Raw genomic sequence first — 18,380 nt, 5'->3', positions numbered from 1 at the left:
TCAAAAGTAAAAAACAAAACAACAACCAAAAAAACCCCCACAAAAACTTGGTTGGTTCTTTTTTAAAAAGAACATAAGCTTTAGTACATTAGGTTGTTAAGTTCTGGACAAAATGAGCAAATGTCCATCACTTGCACCGAAACTGCCCTTTCGGCAGGCAAGACAGACAGCACCAATCAACCCAATCAACGGGGACATCCTTTCCCACGGAGCAGGTAGATATTCAAAATCCCTCTCCACACCATGCTCCAGGCAGCCAGTAGGAATCGATTCGTCTTGACAAAGGAGCTGAAACATCTTTGCCATCCCAGATCTCAAGCATGACCTCCAGAAATTCCTGAAACCATTGGAAATGACTCAAAATATTTCCCTCAGGGAGTCTGATCCTGCTGAATCTTATTCTTCCCTGCTAACCTGCCCCCACCATTCTCCCTGTTCCAGAGGGATTTGGAGTCCTTCTAGCTCACCCCCCCCCTCCTTTTTACAGAAAAAGAAACTGAAGCCCCAGAGATTAAAAGACTTCTCAAGGTCACAGGATGAGTTTGCATCAAAGTCATGGGTGAAATAGAGTGGCTTGAGAGAGGAGGTTCTGGGACCAGGCAGGCCTGGGTGGAAATTCTCCTCTGCATCTCACGAGCTGGGTGATCTTATCGTCCCAAGTGCTAGTTTCTTCATCTACAAAATGGGGCTGTGTGCAATGCCTAGTTCCAGGAGGTCTGGGAGAATCCAATGAGCTAACACATGGAAAGTGCTCAGCACAATGTCTGACACCTAATGATAGCTTGGTGAGTGTGGTCGTGATGGTGGGAGCTGTCCTGACCGCCCCCAAGAGCCTAAGTCCCAACAAGGCGAAGGAGCCAAAGGGCTAGCACTGTTTCCTTTTCAACACACTTCAAGAAGAAGCTTATTAAACATTCAGGCTGTTTTCAGGCCCTCTGTGGAGTAGGTGAGATCACAGATGTTAGGGCCCACTTGGAAGCCTCGGACAGGGGGCTGCTGGGAACATCTCATCAGATCACATTCGGGAGGAAAGTGTGCAGGGAGGAAAGTGTGCGTCTCATAGTAGGTGTTCAATCAACGCAGCAGTGATTGCTCGATAGAGCATTAGGAGAATCCACTGCTCCCCAGTGAGCAGGGAAGGAAGCTGAAATCGTTGTGCCTAGGTGACCCTGGGTGAGTCATTTCACTTCCACGGCCCTATCTGCAAAATGACTTCAGTAAATTCAACATGTAGGCTTGGGGAGAAAACCCAATGAAGCAATAAATGTAGAAGGAAGGCAAGCAATAGTAACAGTACTCTAAGTGGTCAGGGTAACACCAAGAGTTAGTTTTTATTGATCCTGACGGGCGTCACTTGCTGTCCTACATGCTTTACACGGACTGAATTATCAAGTGCTGCTGTTAATAATTAAGATGATTAAGCAACTTAACAAAGACCAATCTAACCTTGTTCTGCAGGACTCGAGGCCCCCACCCTTGGGGCAGAGACCAGGACCCAGACCCTCTATCCAATCCCCTCCCCCTCGGCAGGCGGAGACGTGTTTGAAATAAAGTTTATTGATGTTTCTGTCGGTATTTACATATGATACACGGCAAATATCAGGGCCAGGCCCCCCACCCCCCCTCCCCACCCCCAAGCCCCCCCTCCCCCCAGCCTCGTTAAAAATCGCTGCGTAAAGACAGGTTAACTGCTGCGGTCCCCCCTCCCCCCTCCCACCTAAGATGCAAACTAAAAGCCCCCGTCCCTCCCCTGCCCCCCTCCCCCCACCCCGGGGGCCTTTCTGGTTCCGTGTACAACACTGTGCTACCTCGCCCCCGCTCCCCTAATAAGGGGGGAGGGCGAGTTTCTGGTGACCTTCCCCCCAAATCTGTCCAAGGGGGCGGACGGACCCTTGAAAGAGGCCAGAGTTGGGGGTCTGAGATGGGAAGGGGGACTTCGATGAGGGGGAGTGCCAGAAAATGGAAGACTTGGAGGTTTGGGGGGTTTCGACCCCCGCTACTGCCTCTCCCTCCCCCGACGGGGCCTCGAGGGGGAAGAGGCGGGCACAGGTGTGGAAATGGCACGGAGGAATTCCCTCCACCCTAGGGTCTCCATCCCTGTCATGTGGCGTGCGGGGCTAGATGCACCTAGGGGCGTTGGGTGAGCGGGGAGAAAGGAGGGAGGCAGAGCTGGAGGATGAGGAAGAAGAGGAAGAAAAAGAAGCCAAGGGCAGCTGAGAAAACAAGGAGATCCTTCCGACGGCGCCCGCTAAAAGGCTGGTGACCTTCAGGAGGCCGAGAAGAGCCCAGCCGGTGGGGAAGAAAGGGGCCTCCCAGGGAAGCAGAACTGGGAGGGGGGGACACCAGGTAAAGCACGCCCCGGCCTCCCGCTCCCCACCCCACCCCGCAGCTGCGGGCGCAGCAGGAACGCCGGCCGCTGCACCCGCGGGCCCGGAAGGTCCGGAGATGAGATCGTGCGGGGAAAGAGAGAAGTCGGGGCCGAGGCGAGAAGAGGATGGCTGGCATTCCAGGCGGCCGCCGAACCTACGCTCCAGCCCGGCGCCCCCGCGGCGAGGCAGCAGGCTGTGGGGCTCGGGGCGGGGGGGCGCCGGCCCCGCGGGCCCCCCGCGCGCACTGCGCGCACCAGGGAAACCGCGGCCGGGAAACTGGAGGGGAGGGGCGGGGCCAGAGGGAAGGGGCGGGGCCGTCCGCGAGTGGATCGGACCGAGGAGGTCGAGAGGCCCCGAAGGGGGAGGAGCCCTTGGAAAGTGGGAGGGGCTAGGACGGCGGGCGGGGCCACCAGGAAGAGGGCGGGGCCGAAGCGTACGCAGCATCCTCCCCGAGGGATCGAGAAGTCCCGAGGGAGGGAGCGGAGCTGTGGGGCCCGGAGACCGCGGAGGAGGAGGAGGGGGAGGAGCAAGAGAAGGAGGAGGAGGGAGCGCCGAGGGGCGGGCCTCAGCAGGGCGAGGTGGAGATGTGCAGGTGGTCCGGGTACTTGATGGCGGGAGGGTAGTTCTGCGTCATCTGGATGGAGACGTCGCTGGAGATGTCGGAGGGGCTGCGGCCGCGGCGCCACGCCTCGGGCTGCAGAAACTGGCCCGAGTAGTCGGAGCAGTCGCTGAGACGCGGGCGGTAGAAGGCCGGGTGCGGACGGTACATCTCCTCCTCCGCGTAGCGCTTGGTGAACAAGTACACGGACATCACGCCAGCCCCCTGTGGCAACGCATGGTCAGGGTCCCAGAGGCTGGCCCCGAGGTCCCAAGGACCCCAAGACTCCAGACCCCCCAGCCCCTCCTCGCTCAGACCCAGGAGTCCAGGCCCGCAGCCCCTCCTCCCTCAGATCCAGGAGTCCAGGCCCCCCAGCCCCCTCCTCCCTCAGACCCAGGAGTCCAGGCCCCCCAGCCCCCTCCTCCCTCAGACCCAGGAGTCCAGGCCCCCAGCCCCTCCCCCCACCAGGACCCCAGAAGTTGGGAGCTGTTAGACTCCTCCTCCAGGTCCCAGGGGTTAGGCCCTCAGCCACCACCTCCCTTTTAAATCCAGAGTCTATACCCCCAGTTTCCTCTTCGTCCTGGACCCAGGAATGAGGTCCCCGCAGACCCCTCCCCATTCACGTCTGGGCCCCACAGACATCACCTCTTTGAGTAGGAAGGAGGAAGCAGCGAAGGCAAAAGACCACCCGTAGCGGTAGTGGAAATACTGCTCAGAGCTGCTGGGCCTGTTCATGACCTCGTCATTGATGCTGGAAATGTAGAGAACCAAGCCCACCACCAAGGAGAGGCCTGAGGAGCAGAGGGTGCCCTTGGTCCGTTAGCAGTGGACCCCTCTCCCATCTCACTGCCATCCCCTCCCCTTTCCTCCCTGCTCTGTCCTGAACTAAATTCCATTTTTTGAAGACCCTTGTGTGCTGGGCCTTGGCTGGCTGCAGGGGTCCCAGAGATGAGTGAACTTCCCCTTCCCCCTCCCCTAATCTCCCATCCAGGAGTTCACAGTGCAATTGGGGAAGGCAAATATGGACATTGGTGGATAGTCACATACACGGTGACATGCGCAGCAAGGAGGTAGTAGCAAGAGTTCTGTGGGTCCAGAAGAGGCACCAACCCACCTAGGGGAGGGGCAGGGGAAGTCAAGGAAAGCTTCCTGGAAGAAGGGCCTTTGTCCAAGTCCTAAAGGATGAGGCCCGTGGAGAAGAGTACACAGTTATGCCACTCCAGGCAGAGGGGACAGCATGGCCAAAGGAGAGGGAGCACCGAACTGATCCATCCACATAGCCAAAACATGGGCCACAGCCACAAAATATGAGGCCAGAGAAAGGGGCAGAGACACGGCCATGATGGGCCTCAAATGCCAAGCTGAGGAGCTTGGCATCGATGCCAAGGGCATTAGGGAGCCATGGAAGGTCTGGAGCAGAGGAAGGACAGGGTCAGATAGGAGTGTCAGAAGAACCCTTGCAGGACGGTTGGTTCTGGGAAGAGACTGGAGGGAGAGACTAGTTGCGACATTCCAGGGGGAAGAGGATGAGGCCGGAGTTGAGACTGTGTGAATCATAGCAACAAATCAATAATAATATTAATAAAACAATAGCAACTGCTTATATAGGTCTTGCCCTGTGCCGGGCACCGTTCTCAGTGTTGTACATGTATTAACTTATTGAACCCTACCAACGGTCCTTCCACAGAGGTACTACCTTTATCAACACTGACAGTTGAGGGAATAGAAGCACATGGAGAAGGTGGGGAGGAGGTGTCTGGCTTGAGAAATCTCTAGAGTCAGATATCACGTCCTCAAGCTGGACGTCTTTTAAAGAGCAGCCATGCCAAGTGTGGCTTACGGAGGTTATAGGGTCCCCTGCCCTAAATCCATCCAAGTCATCCCTATCAGCATCTTCCCCCAGATAAACATTTGCGTGCCCATCACACCCAAAATAAATCTAAATTCCTTCCACTGCCTACAACAGGGTTCAGCCAATGGCGGCCCATGAGCTCCATCCAGCCCACCTCCTGTTTTTGTAGGGTCTACTAGCTAAGAATGGCTTTTACACGATCAAATTGTTGAAAAAAAAAATCGAAAGAAGAATGATATTTTGTGGCATGTAGAAAAGTATATGAATTTCATTTGGCAGTTCCTCAAAGTGTTAAAGATAGAATCACCACATGACCCAGTGATTCCACTGCTAGGTATCTCTACCCAAGAGAATAGGAAACATATGTTCGCACAAAAACTTTGCATGAATGTTTGTAGCAGCATTCTTCATAATAGCCGAAAAGTGGAAACAACCCAAGTGTCTATCAACTAAATGGATAAACAAAATGTGGTATAGCCGTATAAAGGAATATTATTCAGCCAAAAAAAGGAATGAAATACTGATTTACACTGCCACATGGATGAACTTGGAAAATAAGCAAAAGAAAGAAGGCAGATACATACTGTATGATTCCATTTATATGCCATGTCGAAAATAGGCAAATCCATAGAGAGAGAAAGTGGATTAGTGGTTGCCAAGGAGCGGGGTGGAGGGGAGATTCCCACTGGCTGTCGTTAAAGGGTATGAGGTTTCTTGCTGGGATGATGAAAATGTTGCGAAACCAGGTAATGGGGATGGTCGCACAACCTTGCAAATATACTCAAACCCCCGAATTATGTGAACTTTATGTTTTGTGAATTGTAACATCTCAGTTTAAAAAGTATACGGATTCCTCATGTCAGGGTCTATAAATAAAATGTTGCTGGCACCCAGCCACAACCCTTCGCTTCCGCGTAGCCTCCGCCTGCAGTCGCAAGGTAAAACAATTGTGGCAGAAACTGTACAGCCAGGAAAGCCGAAAATGTTCATTAACAGGCCTTTTACAGAAAAACTTTCCTGACCCTGGACTGCAATGCCTATGCGGCCTGTGCCCCACTGGCCTCATCCCTGGACAGTTTCTCCTTGTTCCCTCTACTTAGATCACATGACTTCCTCACGCTTCCTTGAACACATCAAGCTGATTTCTGCCTCAGGGCCTTTGCTCTTGCTGTTCCCCCCAACTGTATTGCTCTTCCTCCAGATTTGTCCACGTCTCTCTTTCACTTCATTTACATCTCCCCTCCCTTGTCACTTCTTTAGAAAGGCCTTCTTTGAGCTCCTTGTTTAAAAAGAAAAATGTGGGGGCACCCGGGTGGCTCAGTCGGTTAAATGGCTGACTCTTGATTTTGGCTCAGGTCATGATCTCAGGGTCCTGGGATCGAGCCCCATGTAGGGCTCCACGCTCAGCAGGGAGTCTGCTTGAGGATTCTCTCTCTCTCCCTCCACTTACTCCCTCCACAAACCCCCCCAAATAAATAAATACATATTTTTTAAAAATGCTCCTTTACTTAGAATAAGAAAAATGTTGATGGAAACTGTGAAGAGATGTCCTTTCTCATCCATCAGGTCATCAAAAGTTAAAAAGCTTCACAACATACTCTTCTGGTGAGGCCGGGGAAACAGAAGCTCTTACGTGTTGCTGGTGGGAATGCAAAATGGCCCAACCCGAGTGAAGGGGAATCTGGCCATATCTAGCAAAACCACACATGTATCTGTCCTTTAACTCCACAATCTCACTCGTAAGAACTTACCCTGCAGCTATCTGTCCAACCACACAAAAGCACACAGAGGCATGCTAATTCACCTCATTACCCATAACTGCAAAATCCTAGAAACGACCTACGTGCACTTACACAGAGGATTAGTGGGATAAACTGTCAAACATCACAGAGTAGAGTACTGTGCCATTGTGAAGTGAGAACGAGGAAGTTCTCTGTGAACTGGAGCGGAGTTCAATGATAGTTCCAGATGCTATCACTCAGTTAAAAAAAAAAAAGTAATGCACAAAACAGTATACAGGATGCTAGCTTTTAAGCAAAACTAAATAAATAAATAAAATACATATATGCATCTGCTGATTTTTGCAAAAAGAGACACAGTAAGGAAACCCAACAAATGAGGTTGATCACCTACAGGAGGTAAGTGAGAACAGGAAGGAAGTGGCCCTCCTCTGAGTACGTATTTTTGTGTGATTTGGACTCTTGATTTCAGCTCGGGTCATCATCTCAGGGTCATGGGATTGAACCCCCCAGGGTGGGCTCCATGCTCAGTGGGGAGTCTGCTTCTCTCCCTCTCCCTCTGCCCGTCCCACCCAGTGGGGATGCTCACATGTGCACCACACTCTCTCTAAAATAAATCAATAGGGCACCTGGGTGGTTGTTAAATGTCTGCCTTCAGCTCAGGTCATGTTCCCAGGGTCCTGGGATCGAGTCCTGCATCAGGCTCCTTGCTCAGCAGGGAGCTGCTTCTCTCTCTCCCTCTGCCACTTCCCACCCCGCCACCGACAAATAAATAAATAAAATCTTTAAAAAAAAAAAGAAATGGCATATAACATGCTGAATTTTTAAAAATGTGAACCCATACTGATATATTTTTTAAAAAATAAGCAAATAATAAAAGAATGAGAAAATTCTTCTTTTCGGTGGTATACCTGTAGATGGAACAGCAGATTTAGAAAACCCCATTTTGCAACCCTACGAGTAATATTAGGATTTCGGCCAGCATCATCAGTGGCCATTAAATCACTGCACAACAGAATCTCCCCCTGGAATATCTATTAATTCATAAAGAGGATTTTTAAAAACTTCCTTTATCATAAAGGAACCCAACACACCATCTCAAGCAAGTGACTAAAACTAACATCACCAATAACAAGGCAGACGGACACCATTACCTCCTGATGCGAGCCTGCCACTACTCCATTTGCGTAGGGTTCCTGCTGAAAATGTGTAACCTGAATCCATTCCTAAGAAAACCGTGGGCATTCTACTAGATGCCTGGCTGCTCTCTTCAAAAAAAAGTCAACATGAAAGATATTTCTTTTTTAAAAAGGCACAGGTACTATATAAAAGATAAAAGGCAACAAAGGAGACAGGACAAAGACATACGAAGTGTGATCCTAGATTGGATACTGAATGGGGGGAAAATGACGATAAAAGACAGTCCTGGGACAATTGGTGAAATTTGAATATGGACTGTGCTTTAGCTATAATACTGTATAAATGTTAAACTTCCTGAATTTGATTATTATACTGTGTTTAGAAAAGGGAATGCACTTGTTTTTAGGTGATACTTGCTGAAATATTTAGGGATGAGGTGTTTGCAACTTATGTTCAAGTGGTTCATATATTTATATTTATAAACATCTAGATACAATACACACACACACACAGAGAAAGCGAATGTGGCAAAATGTTAAAATTTGGTCCAGATGAAGGGTATGTGAGAGTTCACTGTGTTATTTTTGCAACTTTTCTGTAGGTTTAAATTTTTTTCCCCCAAATTTCAATAAAATAGGGGAGGGTTTTACCTCCCCAAGTTACCAAAGTATTACCCTGCAAATTACTTATTAATTGGAAAGAGGAAAATGTACAATTTCAATGAACAGCCCTGATGATCACTGCCTTTATCAAGGGTTCAAAGTTTGCTCCCCTCCCGGTGCGAACAACCAACAACCGGACAGTATTTGCCACTGAAGGGCTGGGATATAAAGAACAGGCACCAGCTCTGCATCTGCTTGCCAAACCTGTTTAACCCGAATCTAATAAAACCTCTAGTCTAGACAGAACTTCCGGGTTACAGAGAACATGAGGAAATAGGAGCATATCATCAAATGATGGCATGGGAAAACAGTCAAACTAACCTAGGATGTGGGGCATTCTACACGATACCCTGGCCTCCAGTCTTCAAAAGGACAGTGATATGGGCCAAGCTGGTAATACCCGAACCAGTGATCATCCTTAACATCTCAAGAAGAGAGCCAACAGGGAGATCTTATGTCTCTGGATGCAATGCGGTAGGATGTACACAGCACCCCCATCTATGAAATATTTTTTGCCAAAAAAAAAAAAAACCACAAAAAAACCACAAAACCAAAACAACAGCAGCAACAACAAAAACCCCACAAGTCTGGATCAGATAAACAACAGTTTTATAGGAAAACACAGGGATGAATGAGCACATTAAACCACAACGGGAGAGAGAACACAGTGAGAAAACTCAGGGGTGTAGGCATTCTACGAGACAAATGACCAGATTTCTTCAACAAATAAATGGTAAGGAAGAAATAGGAGAGAGACTATTATAGATTAAAAGAGGCTTCCGAGATCTATCAGCTAAATGCACAAGTGGAATTTGAATCTTGATTTGCAACAAACTAACTGTAAAAAAGCATTTATTTATGAGACAAGCGGGGAAGTTGAACACTAACTAGATATTAAATGATATTAATGATATGTTTGGGCGCCATGGCTATGTTAAATAACAAAGTACTTATTTCTCAGGGATATACTGAAATATTTGTGCATAAAATGATTTAATGGCTGAGTCTGCCTTAAAATAATGTACTGAAGTGCAGAAGGGAGATACGGCAGTGCGACTAAAAAAAGATTCGCCATATGTTGATAACTACTGAAACTGAGGGAAGGATACATGGGATTTCATTTATTTATACTATTCCTTCTATATTTTTGTAATGAAATTCATTTTAGAAGTCAGTGTTGTAAAAAAAAAAATAGTGGGGGAACTAGTCTGGAGTAAAAGAGACATGAACTAAATGCTGTGTGTGAACCAAGACTGAATCCCAGTTTTTTTGTGGGGGGAGCTATAAAAGGCATTCTTGAAACAATGGGACAGTCTACAAATGGAATAAATTATGCTGTGGAATTACTGTAAAATTTCTTGGTAGGAGACGAATGTCCTTCCTCTTCAGAGATGCATACTACAGTGTTTGCAGATGAAATATCATGATGCCTGTGACTTATTTTGAAATGGTAAAGACCCAAAAAAGTATGTGTGGAGAGAGAGAGAGAGAAAGAGAGAGGGAGAGAGAATATGGCAAAAACATCAGCAAAATGCAGGATTTAAGTGGAGGAAGGTATTCCAGTGCTCGTTAGACTGTTCTATCAATTTTAAAGTTTTCATGAAAAAACTGGAGTGATTGAGATAAAATAATGCCCCCCATCACTCTCCCCACCAGGATACTTGGAACTAACTTACCTTGTTCCCTCTTGCACCCCTACCACCTAGCACAAGATCCAGCACATAATAAACACCAGTTGAATGGGTAAGTGTACTTGGCAAGCAACTGGAGCTTCTAGAAAAGCTCGTTAGTTGCTTCCCCTTTTTGAACCCACAATAAATCCCACCATTCCTCCATTTCCTCTAAGAATCAACCTTCCCTTTCTCTGAACTTCCATAGCACTTTCAATTTCTAGTATTCCATAATTTTGATATTCAAGAAGAGAGGGCCCACAAAGTGTCACATGGTGGAAAATCATCTCAGATAGGTCTAGAAAGATGAGCAAGTTAAAGAAAAGAGATAGCAGAGGAATCCCACAATCCACACTCACTCAGGTACCCTAGTCCAATGCAGGGGAATCCTCTTGATTTTACTCTCTCTCTTTCATCCAGCAAAGATGCTCAGTCATCAGGTCAAGTCCATTTTACTTCCTGCATCTCTCATAAATCAAAACCCCTTCTTACAACCACAAGTCCTCTGACCTAGTTAAGGCTTATTGTCTATGCTTTTACCATTACCCCTAAATCCTTGTCCCCCTGCTCTAGATCCTGGTTCTTTCTAAAACCCATATAAAGTCTATCCTTCTCTCAGCAAAATTCTTCCTTTGGGGGTGCCTGGGTGACTCAGTCAGTTCAGCGTCTGCCTTCGGCTCAGGTCATGATCCCAGGGTTCTGGGATCGAGCCCTATATCAGGTTCCCTGCTTGGCGGGGAGTCTGCTTCTCCCTCCCCCACTCTCCCTGCTTGTGTTCCCTCTCTTGCTGTCTCTCTCTCTGTCAAATAAATAAATAAAATCTTAAAAAAAAAAAGATTTCTTTCTTGGCTCCCTACTGTCCAGAGGAGAAGGTTTTCATTCTTCAGTCTGACATTCCAGACTCTGTGATCTGATTCCTGCTAACCACCCAAACACACCTTAAGTTCCATGTTTCACATTATAGTTCTAAGTAACAAACATTCTCTGTAAGGTGAGTCAGGAGCAAGTGTTGATAAGGAAATAAATATTTCCAAAGAGAAAGAATCTTTTGCTGTTCTTTTTTGCTTTGTGTGTGTGTGTGTGTGTGTGTTCAGTAATTGAAAATCACGTGAAAACAATTGCAAAAGGTAAGTTATTCTTGCCATTCTTTCTACTGCCTGGACATTTTATTTTTTATTTTTTTTTTTAAGATTTTATTTATTTATTTGAGAGAGAGAGAGAATGAGAGAGAGCACATGAGAGGGGTTAGAGTCAGAGGGAGAAGCAGACTCCCTGCCGAGCAGGGAGCCCGATGCGGGACTCGATCCAAGGACTCCAGGATCATGACCTGAGCCGAAGGCAGTCGCTTAACCGACTGAGCCACCCAGGCGCCCTGCCTGGACATTTTATAATGACTCTGGTTCTCCAAAAATAATCTTCTTTCGCCCTTTTTCTCCCTCCTTTCCCCTTCCTTTCTCTGTAATCCAACTCCCACTCCCTCTTCCCCCTCACCCCACCTCTGTTTCAGGATTGTGCAGTAGGCAAGAATCACCTACATCCTAGGCTGAGTAGAAACAACCCAGCCTTAGAACAATAGGGTTTCAGGACCATGGAGAGCTGCACACCAGTCTACCGGTCTTCGTGCTTTCTAGGGCATTAACACATGCTGTGACTTCCACCTCCATACAAGGCACTATTCTTTCTTCACTTGAAAAATTCTCCCTCACCCTTTCAGCTTCATCTACTCAGATGTCACCTCCTCTTGGAAGCCCTCCCAGGTCATTCCCCCCCTCCCCACCACCCTACCGTGCCAAGTTAATGCATCCTCCCCTTTCCCAGAATGCCCTAAATTGTCCTTATCATTTCTCTCTTATACAAATACTTCAATGTGTACTTTGTACCAGCAACTCATCTAGGCTCTGTGGACACAAATGGGAGCATGCCTGTAAAGGTCCATGTATTTAGGAGTTTACATTCTAGTAGGAGACGGAAAACGTGTAAGATGACAATAGCTATGAATCAAATATAAAGCATGCAAAGTGATGGTATAGCGGGGGCATGGCAACATTACATACTGTTGTCAGAGAAAGAAAGTCTGAAGAGAGAAATTTCGAGCTCTTTGAGTATCAGGAGGAAGAGACTTCCAAGCACGGAGGGTTAATGAATGTAAAGTCCTCATGTGGGGCTGAGATGAGCATTTTTAAGGAATAGGAGAGGCCAGTGTGGCTGAGGTTGTAAGCAATGGAGAGAGTGTTAGTGGGTTAGGAAATTAGGTCAGAGATCTGAGCATTAGCTAAATCCTGGAAAACCTTGTAAGCTAGCATGGAGAGTTTGGATGTACTCTATGTGCAATGGGAATCCATTGAGCATGGAAGGGATTGAAGCAGGTGTGTAGTTTTGACTGATGGGTAATTGGGGCTGTTTTGTATTTGACTGAATGTGAGCTCTCACCTAGGATTCAGCCACATCTTCAGTGCTCAGTGCTGGGCTTGGCAATATAGGGTGTCTGTGTAAATGCTTGATGAGCAAATGAAGGAGCAGATGCATAGAACATGTTGAGGGTCAGGGGTTAGTATGGGCTTTGCATGGGAAGCATGCTTCTTATGACCTGGAAAAAGAAAGTCAATGTCATTCCAGCTTCCTCCCTGCTTCTCTCACCAACCATATCCAGCCAGTCATCTGGTTCCATTGATTCTTCTGTCGATATCCTTCTCTGTCAAAGCCATGCACTTGCCTTTATCTTTCCAACCCCAGCCCCAGCTCAAGCCCCAGCTGCTCTTGCCCAGAGCACTGCATAAGCTTCCTCCTTGGTTTGCCCATTTCCTGTTTCTTTCCTGCTAGTCCATCCCTGAAGGATGCTTAACACCCAGGTGACCCTGTCCCTCCTCTGCCCCAACCCTCCCACTGCTTTCTCCAGAACTGAATGCCAAAGCCACTATTCACCAGCCCTCAGGCAACTCCTGTCTCTCTCTCTAAATCTTGGGAACATGAACTAGTTGGACTAGATTGTCCTGTTCCCAGATCTAAGATACTGGTACTGTCATCTTTCCCTCTCCTTTTAAATCTCCTTCATTTTTATGATTTTTTTTTAAGTAGGCCCCATGCCCAGCATGGAGCCCAATGCGGGGCTTGAACTCACGACCCTGAGATCAAGACCTGAGCTGAGATCAAGAGTTGGATGCTCAACTGACTGAGCCACCCAGTGCAGTGCCCCCATCTTTATGATTTTTAAAAACTTTTTATTTTTTATTTATCCTACTTTTTTAAGCAATCTCTACGCCCAATGTGGGGCTCAAACTCATGACCCCGAGATCAAGAGTTGCATGCTCTACTGATTGAGCCAACCAGGAGCCCCATTTTTTGGTGATTTTTAATTGTCGTGGGGCAATATAATGTCACGGCGAAGGCCTGGTGGGCATCCTGCTTCCACTATGGAGCAACTTAACCTCTAGGCGCTTCCATTTCCTCAGCTAGAGAATGACAATAACAATGATATCTGCCTTAGTAGGTCAAGAAAAAGAAATACCTTAATTTACGTAAAGCGCTTAGAACTTCCCCCAACCATGTCTCTTGATTATTTGGTTGCTGTTATCACCACCACTATGGATGTACATATGTACGTGTTTACCAGGCACTGGGTCGGCCCTTCACATCTATAATGGAGATCAGGGGTCAGCAACCTACCAAGTGCCCCAGCACCTGGTTTTGCATGGTTTCCGAGCTAAGCATGGTTTTTACATCTGTAAAAGGTGTAGGGGGTTGGGGTGGGGGACAAAATGAAAGAAGAATATTTCATGGCTCCTGAAAATTACATGGAATTCAAATTTCAGGGCCCATAGGTAGGATCACTGGCACACAGCCATGCCCATCGCCTCACCTCTGCTTCCTTTGGTATTACAATCCTATGGCTCACAAAGCCTGAAACATTTACTATTCGGCCCTACACAGGTTTGCCAACACTTGACCAGGATTTGTCCTCTCAACAACTCCTTTCCCCCTTCCTTTCTCTGTCATCCAACTCCCACTCCCTCTCCCCCTTCACCCCACCTCTGTTTCAGGATTGTGCAGTAGGCAAGAATCCCCTACATTCCAGGCTGAATAGAAACAACCTGGCCTTAGAACAATAGGGTTTCAGGACCATGGAGAGCCCATGCGGTTCAGGCGAAAAATTCGCACCCAGTCTTTCTAGGTTCACAGCAGCATGAACTGTCAGTCACCTCACCCCACAACCTTGAAAGCACATGACAGACTCCTTGAAGTAGGGCACACAGGCCATAGTCTATGACATGAACTCGAGGAAGGGCTTCAGGAAGCGGGGTTCAGTCCCCCCAAATTTCTCTGTTACATCGGAGGCCCGACCTCCAGCCCTGACAGCACCATTGATCCTCAGCCTGACCCTGGGAAGTCAGGTCCTGGGACATCGCAGGAGCGTTGAGTGTGGGTTTGGGGATGAGAATACCCTCTGGGGGACGCCTGGGTGGCTCAGTCGGTTAAGCGTCTGCCTTCGGCTCAGGTCATGATCCCGGGGTCCTGGGATCGAGTCCCGCATCGGGCTCCCTGCTCCGCGGGGAGCCTGCTTCTCCCTCTCCCTCTGCCTCTGCCTCTCTCTCTCTCTCTCTCTCTCTCATGAATAAATAAATAAAATCTTAAAAAAAAAAAAAAAACCACCCTCTGGGCCAACCGCCCTCTACCACTGAGCTATGTTGCCCCTTCTGTGAACAGCAAAAATGGGATCTTCCTTCTAGTGTTTTGGGTGGATTGAATTAGAGTCTCCATGCTTCCTACCCTTGTCCCACTTCCTCTCTCTCTAGGCCACTATTTTTCCATATGAAAAATGATAAGACCGGGGTGCCTGGGTGGCTCAGTTGGTTAAGTGGCTGCCTTCAGCTCAGGTCATGATCCCAGAGTCCTGTGGTCGAGCCCCATGTCAGGCTCCCTGCTCAGCGAGGAGCCTGCTTCTCCCTCTCCCTCTGTCTCCTGGCTTGTGCTCTCACTCTCTCTCTCTGTCAAATAAATAAATAAAATTTAAAAAAGAAAAGAAAAATGGTAAGACCTTTCTGCTCTGACACTCCGGGATGGTGATATTGTATGGGTCTTATTTCAGCTCTGTGTCCAGCTCCACACGCCACGATTCAAGTTAACAGGGAGGCTGCACCCTGGTTTCTCTGGAGAAGGTCTCATCAGGTTAGGTTGGAGGCACGGGGGACGTTTAGCTGGGTGAGGAGCAGGGACGAGACTGGGGATAGTCAAAGATCCATCTTCAACTCTTTGCGGAGCCAACTCTAAAGAGGGATCTGGGTGCAGGCCCCAGGGGACAGAATGGAAATGAGCCATAAACGGGGTTTGTTCATAAAGTATCAACTGAATGAAAAGGACCCGAACGGAGTTCTTTCTTCGCCTGAACCGCATGGGCTCTCCATGGTCCTGAAACCCTATTGTTCTAAGGCCAGGTTGTTTCTATTCAGCCTGGAATGTAGGGGATTCTTGCCTACTGCACATTTACTGAAATGATGCTGAATTAATTCGAATGGAGTCAGAATGGACTGGGGTGAGCTGGACCAGATGGATGAGTTAAATGTGTTAGGGCCGGGTTGGCCTGGCCTGACCTGAGCCGAGAGGGACTGAATTGGATCAGACGGTGCTGACATTGGAGGGGGGTGACACCTGAGAAAGAACTCTGCTCTGGAGCTCAGGACACTTGGTCCCCCGGCTCCAGTTCAGGCTGGTGTCTTGGGCAACTCCCTGCACAACTGTGGGCCTCGGTGCCCCCATTTTATCAAGTGAGTGCTAATAATAACTCTGCGGCAGAGATGTTATGGGAAGGGTGTGAGATCGCTCATGCACAAGAGCCTCGTATCTCAAAAGAAAAAAATAAAAAACAAAGACAAATACTGCAATGTAGCTAATGACATGCAAGGTGACATATTCAGGGTGAAGTGTATGGACACCTACAACTCCCACTGAACTGTGTAAGGAGATAATAATAAGGTGGACTGATGGATGGGCAGGAATACAGACAGATGGACAGATACAGGACAAAGCCAGGCTAGTAATGGGGTAATGGTTGACTCTAAGTGGTGGGCACATGGATGCTCACTCCAAAATTCTTTCCACTTTTCTGTTTGAAAATTTTTCAAATAAAATGTTGCACAGGAAATAAAAAGCCCTGAAATATGTGAACTGCTAAAATATCAGGGGCGGTGAAAAAACTCAGCCTCTGGAGGTGAACGGCAAGTGTCTGAGTCCCAGCTCTGTGTCTCCCTGGTTGTGCGGACCTGAGCAATGACTTCAGCTCCCTGAGCATCTGTTTCTGTATCTGTACAATGGGACTATTAATAGCATTTCCCTCACAGGGTTGTGGGAAGTATCAGAACAGAGCCCAGCACCTAATCAGCACCTAATAAACACTCGCTATGATTGGGTCCTCCCGACAAGCTGTGAAATGGGTGCTTGCTATCTCCATTTCACAGAGAAGGAAAGTGGGGCTCAGAGAGGTTGGGCAACCCCTCCAGGATCACACAGCAAGGAAGCGGCTTTCTTAGTGGAGGAGGGACCGCAGATTCCTGGAACGGAAAATAGTCCCCAGGCCCTAAGTCTTTTCGTTGGGCTCACCCGATAGGATGAAGAAGATGCCAGAAACGAAGGCCAGAATGGTCCTCTGTGGGCGGATGTGGCCGATGTTACTGATGACGAAGGCCGTGAACACTAGGAAGAGACTGACCATGGGGAACGGGGTGGCCGTGCGCACCGTCTCTGAGGGAAAGGTAAAGGGAGAGACAAGGGGTGAGGGGGACTCTGCGAGGGGTGACATCTCCCCATTCCCCTGGCCTCTCCTCCTGCACCGGCCCCGCCCCTTTATGTAGCTCCTCCCCTTCCTGATACTTCCATTGATGACCCCACCCCTTCACCCAGGCCACACCCCTTGAGTTTGACCCCACCCTGTTCCCGTGGACTCCACCCACTGCCCAGGCCCCGCCCCATCAACCTGGCTCCTCCTCTTCACCCAACCACTGCCTTGTTTCAAGCCCCCACTCCTTCTCCTCCACCCCACCCCTTTCCTGGTGCTGCCCTTTCTCCCAGGACTCGCCCCCGCTTTGTCTAGGCCCCCTGCTTCCCCCTCACTCAGAATATTCTCCGTGTTCTCCGTCACCAAGTTGATCTCCGGTTCAAGGAAATACTCCGAGGCCACGCAGCGACCCTTCTCCCTGCCTGGGGGTAAAATACGAAGGCAAAGCTGGATGAGGGGCTCCTGAGCTCTGGAGAGGCAGTGAGGGGCAGGTGGCACAGTGGGGAGACCCCGGGATGGGTATGTGAGGCTGAATCCAGGGGTTACTGTCTATATTATTCTTAGCGGGTCAAGAAGGGGATGCACAGGAGGTCTGGGAGTTCCTCTTCCAAGCTTCCCTGGAGACCCATGGATGGACGACAGGGCTGGAACCCTGGGTCCCAAAGGGGTGGGGTGGGGGCCGTGGGCGAGGACTCCTTAATCCCTAAAGAGGATTGCGGGGGGGATTCCAAGGAGGAAGGTCTCTGTGGTCTCTGGGGGGGGGGTGGATTTTTTATTCTGCCCATTCAACACTGGAACTGTGCAGGAGACAAGCTCCGATGCTAGACTCTTGCTTCTAAGAGTGGACTCTCCAGCGATTAGGGACTTGGCATGGGGGGCTCTTAGATCCAGGAAATACAGGGCTAGAAATCGGGTCTCCAGGTAGAAATTTGTCTCTCCAGGAAAGAAACAGGATCCGTTTCTGGATTTCTGGAAGCCCAGGGATGGAACTGTGGATAAGGACCCTCGGGTCCCAGGCAAGGCAGAGACAGTTGAATGGAGGGCACGTGGGGTCTGTACCTGCGAAGAAGCAGACTCGCCAGAGGCCGGCGTGCAGTGCCATCTTGACCTCCGTGGTCTGGTTCTGCGGCAGGACCGTTCCCTCCTCCATGTACAGCCAGTAATCAGTGCTGACCGCGATGCCCACGAGCAGCAGGCCACACGCCCCAAACACGCTGCTCAGCAGGGTCAGGGCGCGGCTGCTGCAGTGACCCATCCTCAGCGGCGGGGGGCGCCCTGCGGGGCCTGAGACACGCGAAGCTGCTGCCTTGGAGAGCCCTGAGGGGACTAGCTAGAGTCCCCAACCCCAGGCAGCCACCTGGGACACCGATCCCAAGCCAGAGACACCATTTCTTAGACTGAAACTTCTCAAATCTGACCTCTGTGCTTAACCCATGACCCCATTTCTGCATTTGAACCAGTGACATCAACTGTTGACCCTCAACCCCAGGACTGGACTTCCCAAACCTGACACTTGTGTTCTGGCTCTGGATCCTGATGAGAGACCCACCACACCAGATCCCTGACCCCAGGATAAGATTTCAG

General features: G+C 49.0%; 1 protein-coding gene across 1 annotated transcript; it reads right to left on the bottom strand.

Annotated features, from left to right (window-relative positions):
- Positions 1-2,812: 2,812 nt before the first annotated feature.
- On the bottom strand, positions 2,813-18,331 carry CACNG7 (calcium voltage-gated channel auxiliary subunit gamma 7). Its single transcript, XM_045892274.3, has 5 exons — positions 17,856-18,331; positions 17,132-17,218; positions 16,622-16,762; positions 3,613-3,758; positions 2,813-3,192 (listed from the first exon to the last, which is right to left on the bottom strand). Exons 1-5 carry the CDS (start codon positions 18,049-18,051, stop codon positions 2,935-2,937), a joined length of 828 nt encoding a protein of 275 aa, XP_045748230.1. The 5' UTR covers positions 18,052-18,331; the 3' UTR covers positions 2,813-2,934.
- Between the last annotated feature and the right edge of the window lie 49 nt (positions 18,332-18,380).

Source organism: Mirounga angustirostris, unplaced genomic scaffold (assembly GCF_029215605.1).
Source record: "Mirounga angustirostris isolate CCGP_5_RB_7025 unplaced genomic scaffold, mMirAng1.0.hap1 SCAF_16, whole genome shotgun sequence".
Classification (NCBI taxonomy): domain Eukaryota; kingdom Metazoa; phylum Chordata; class Mammalia; order Carnivora; family Phocidae; genus Mirounga; species Mirounga angustirostris.
This window is presented reverse-complemented; position numbering and strand designations above follow the sequence as displayed.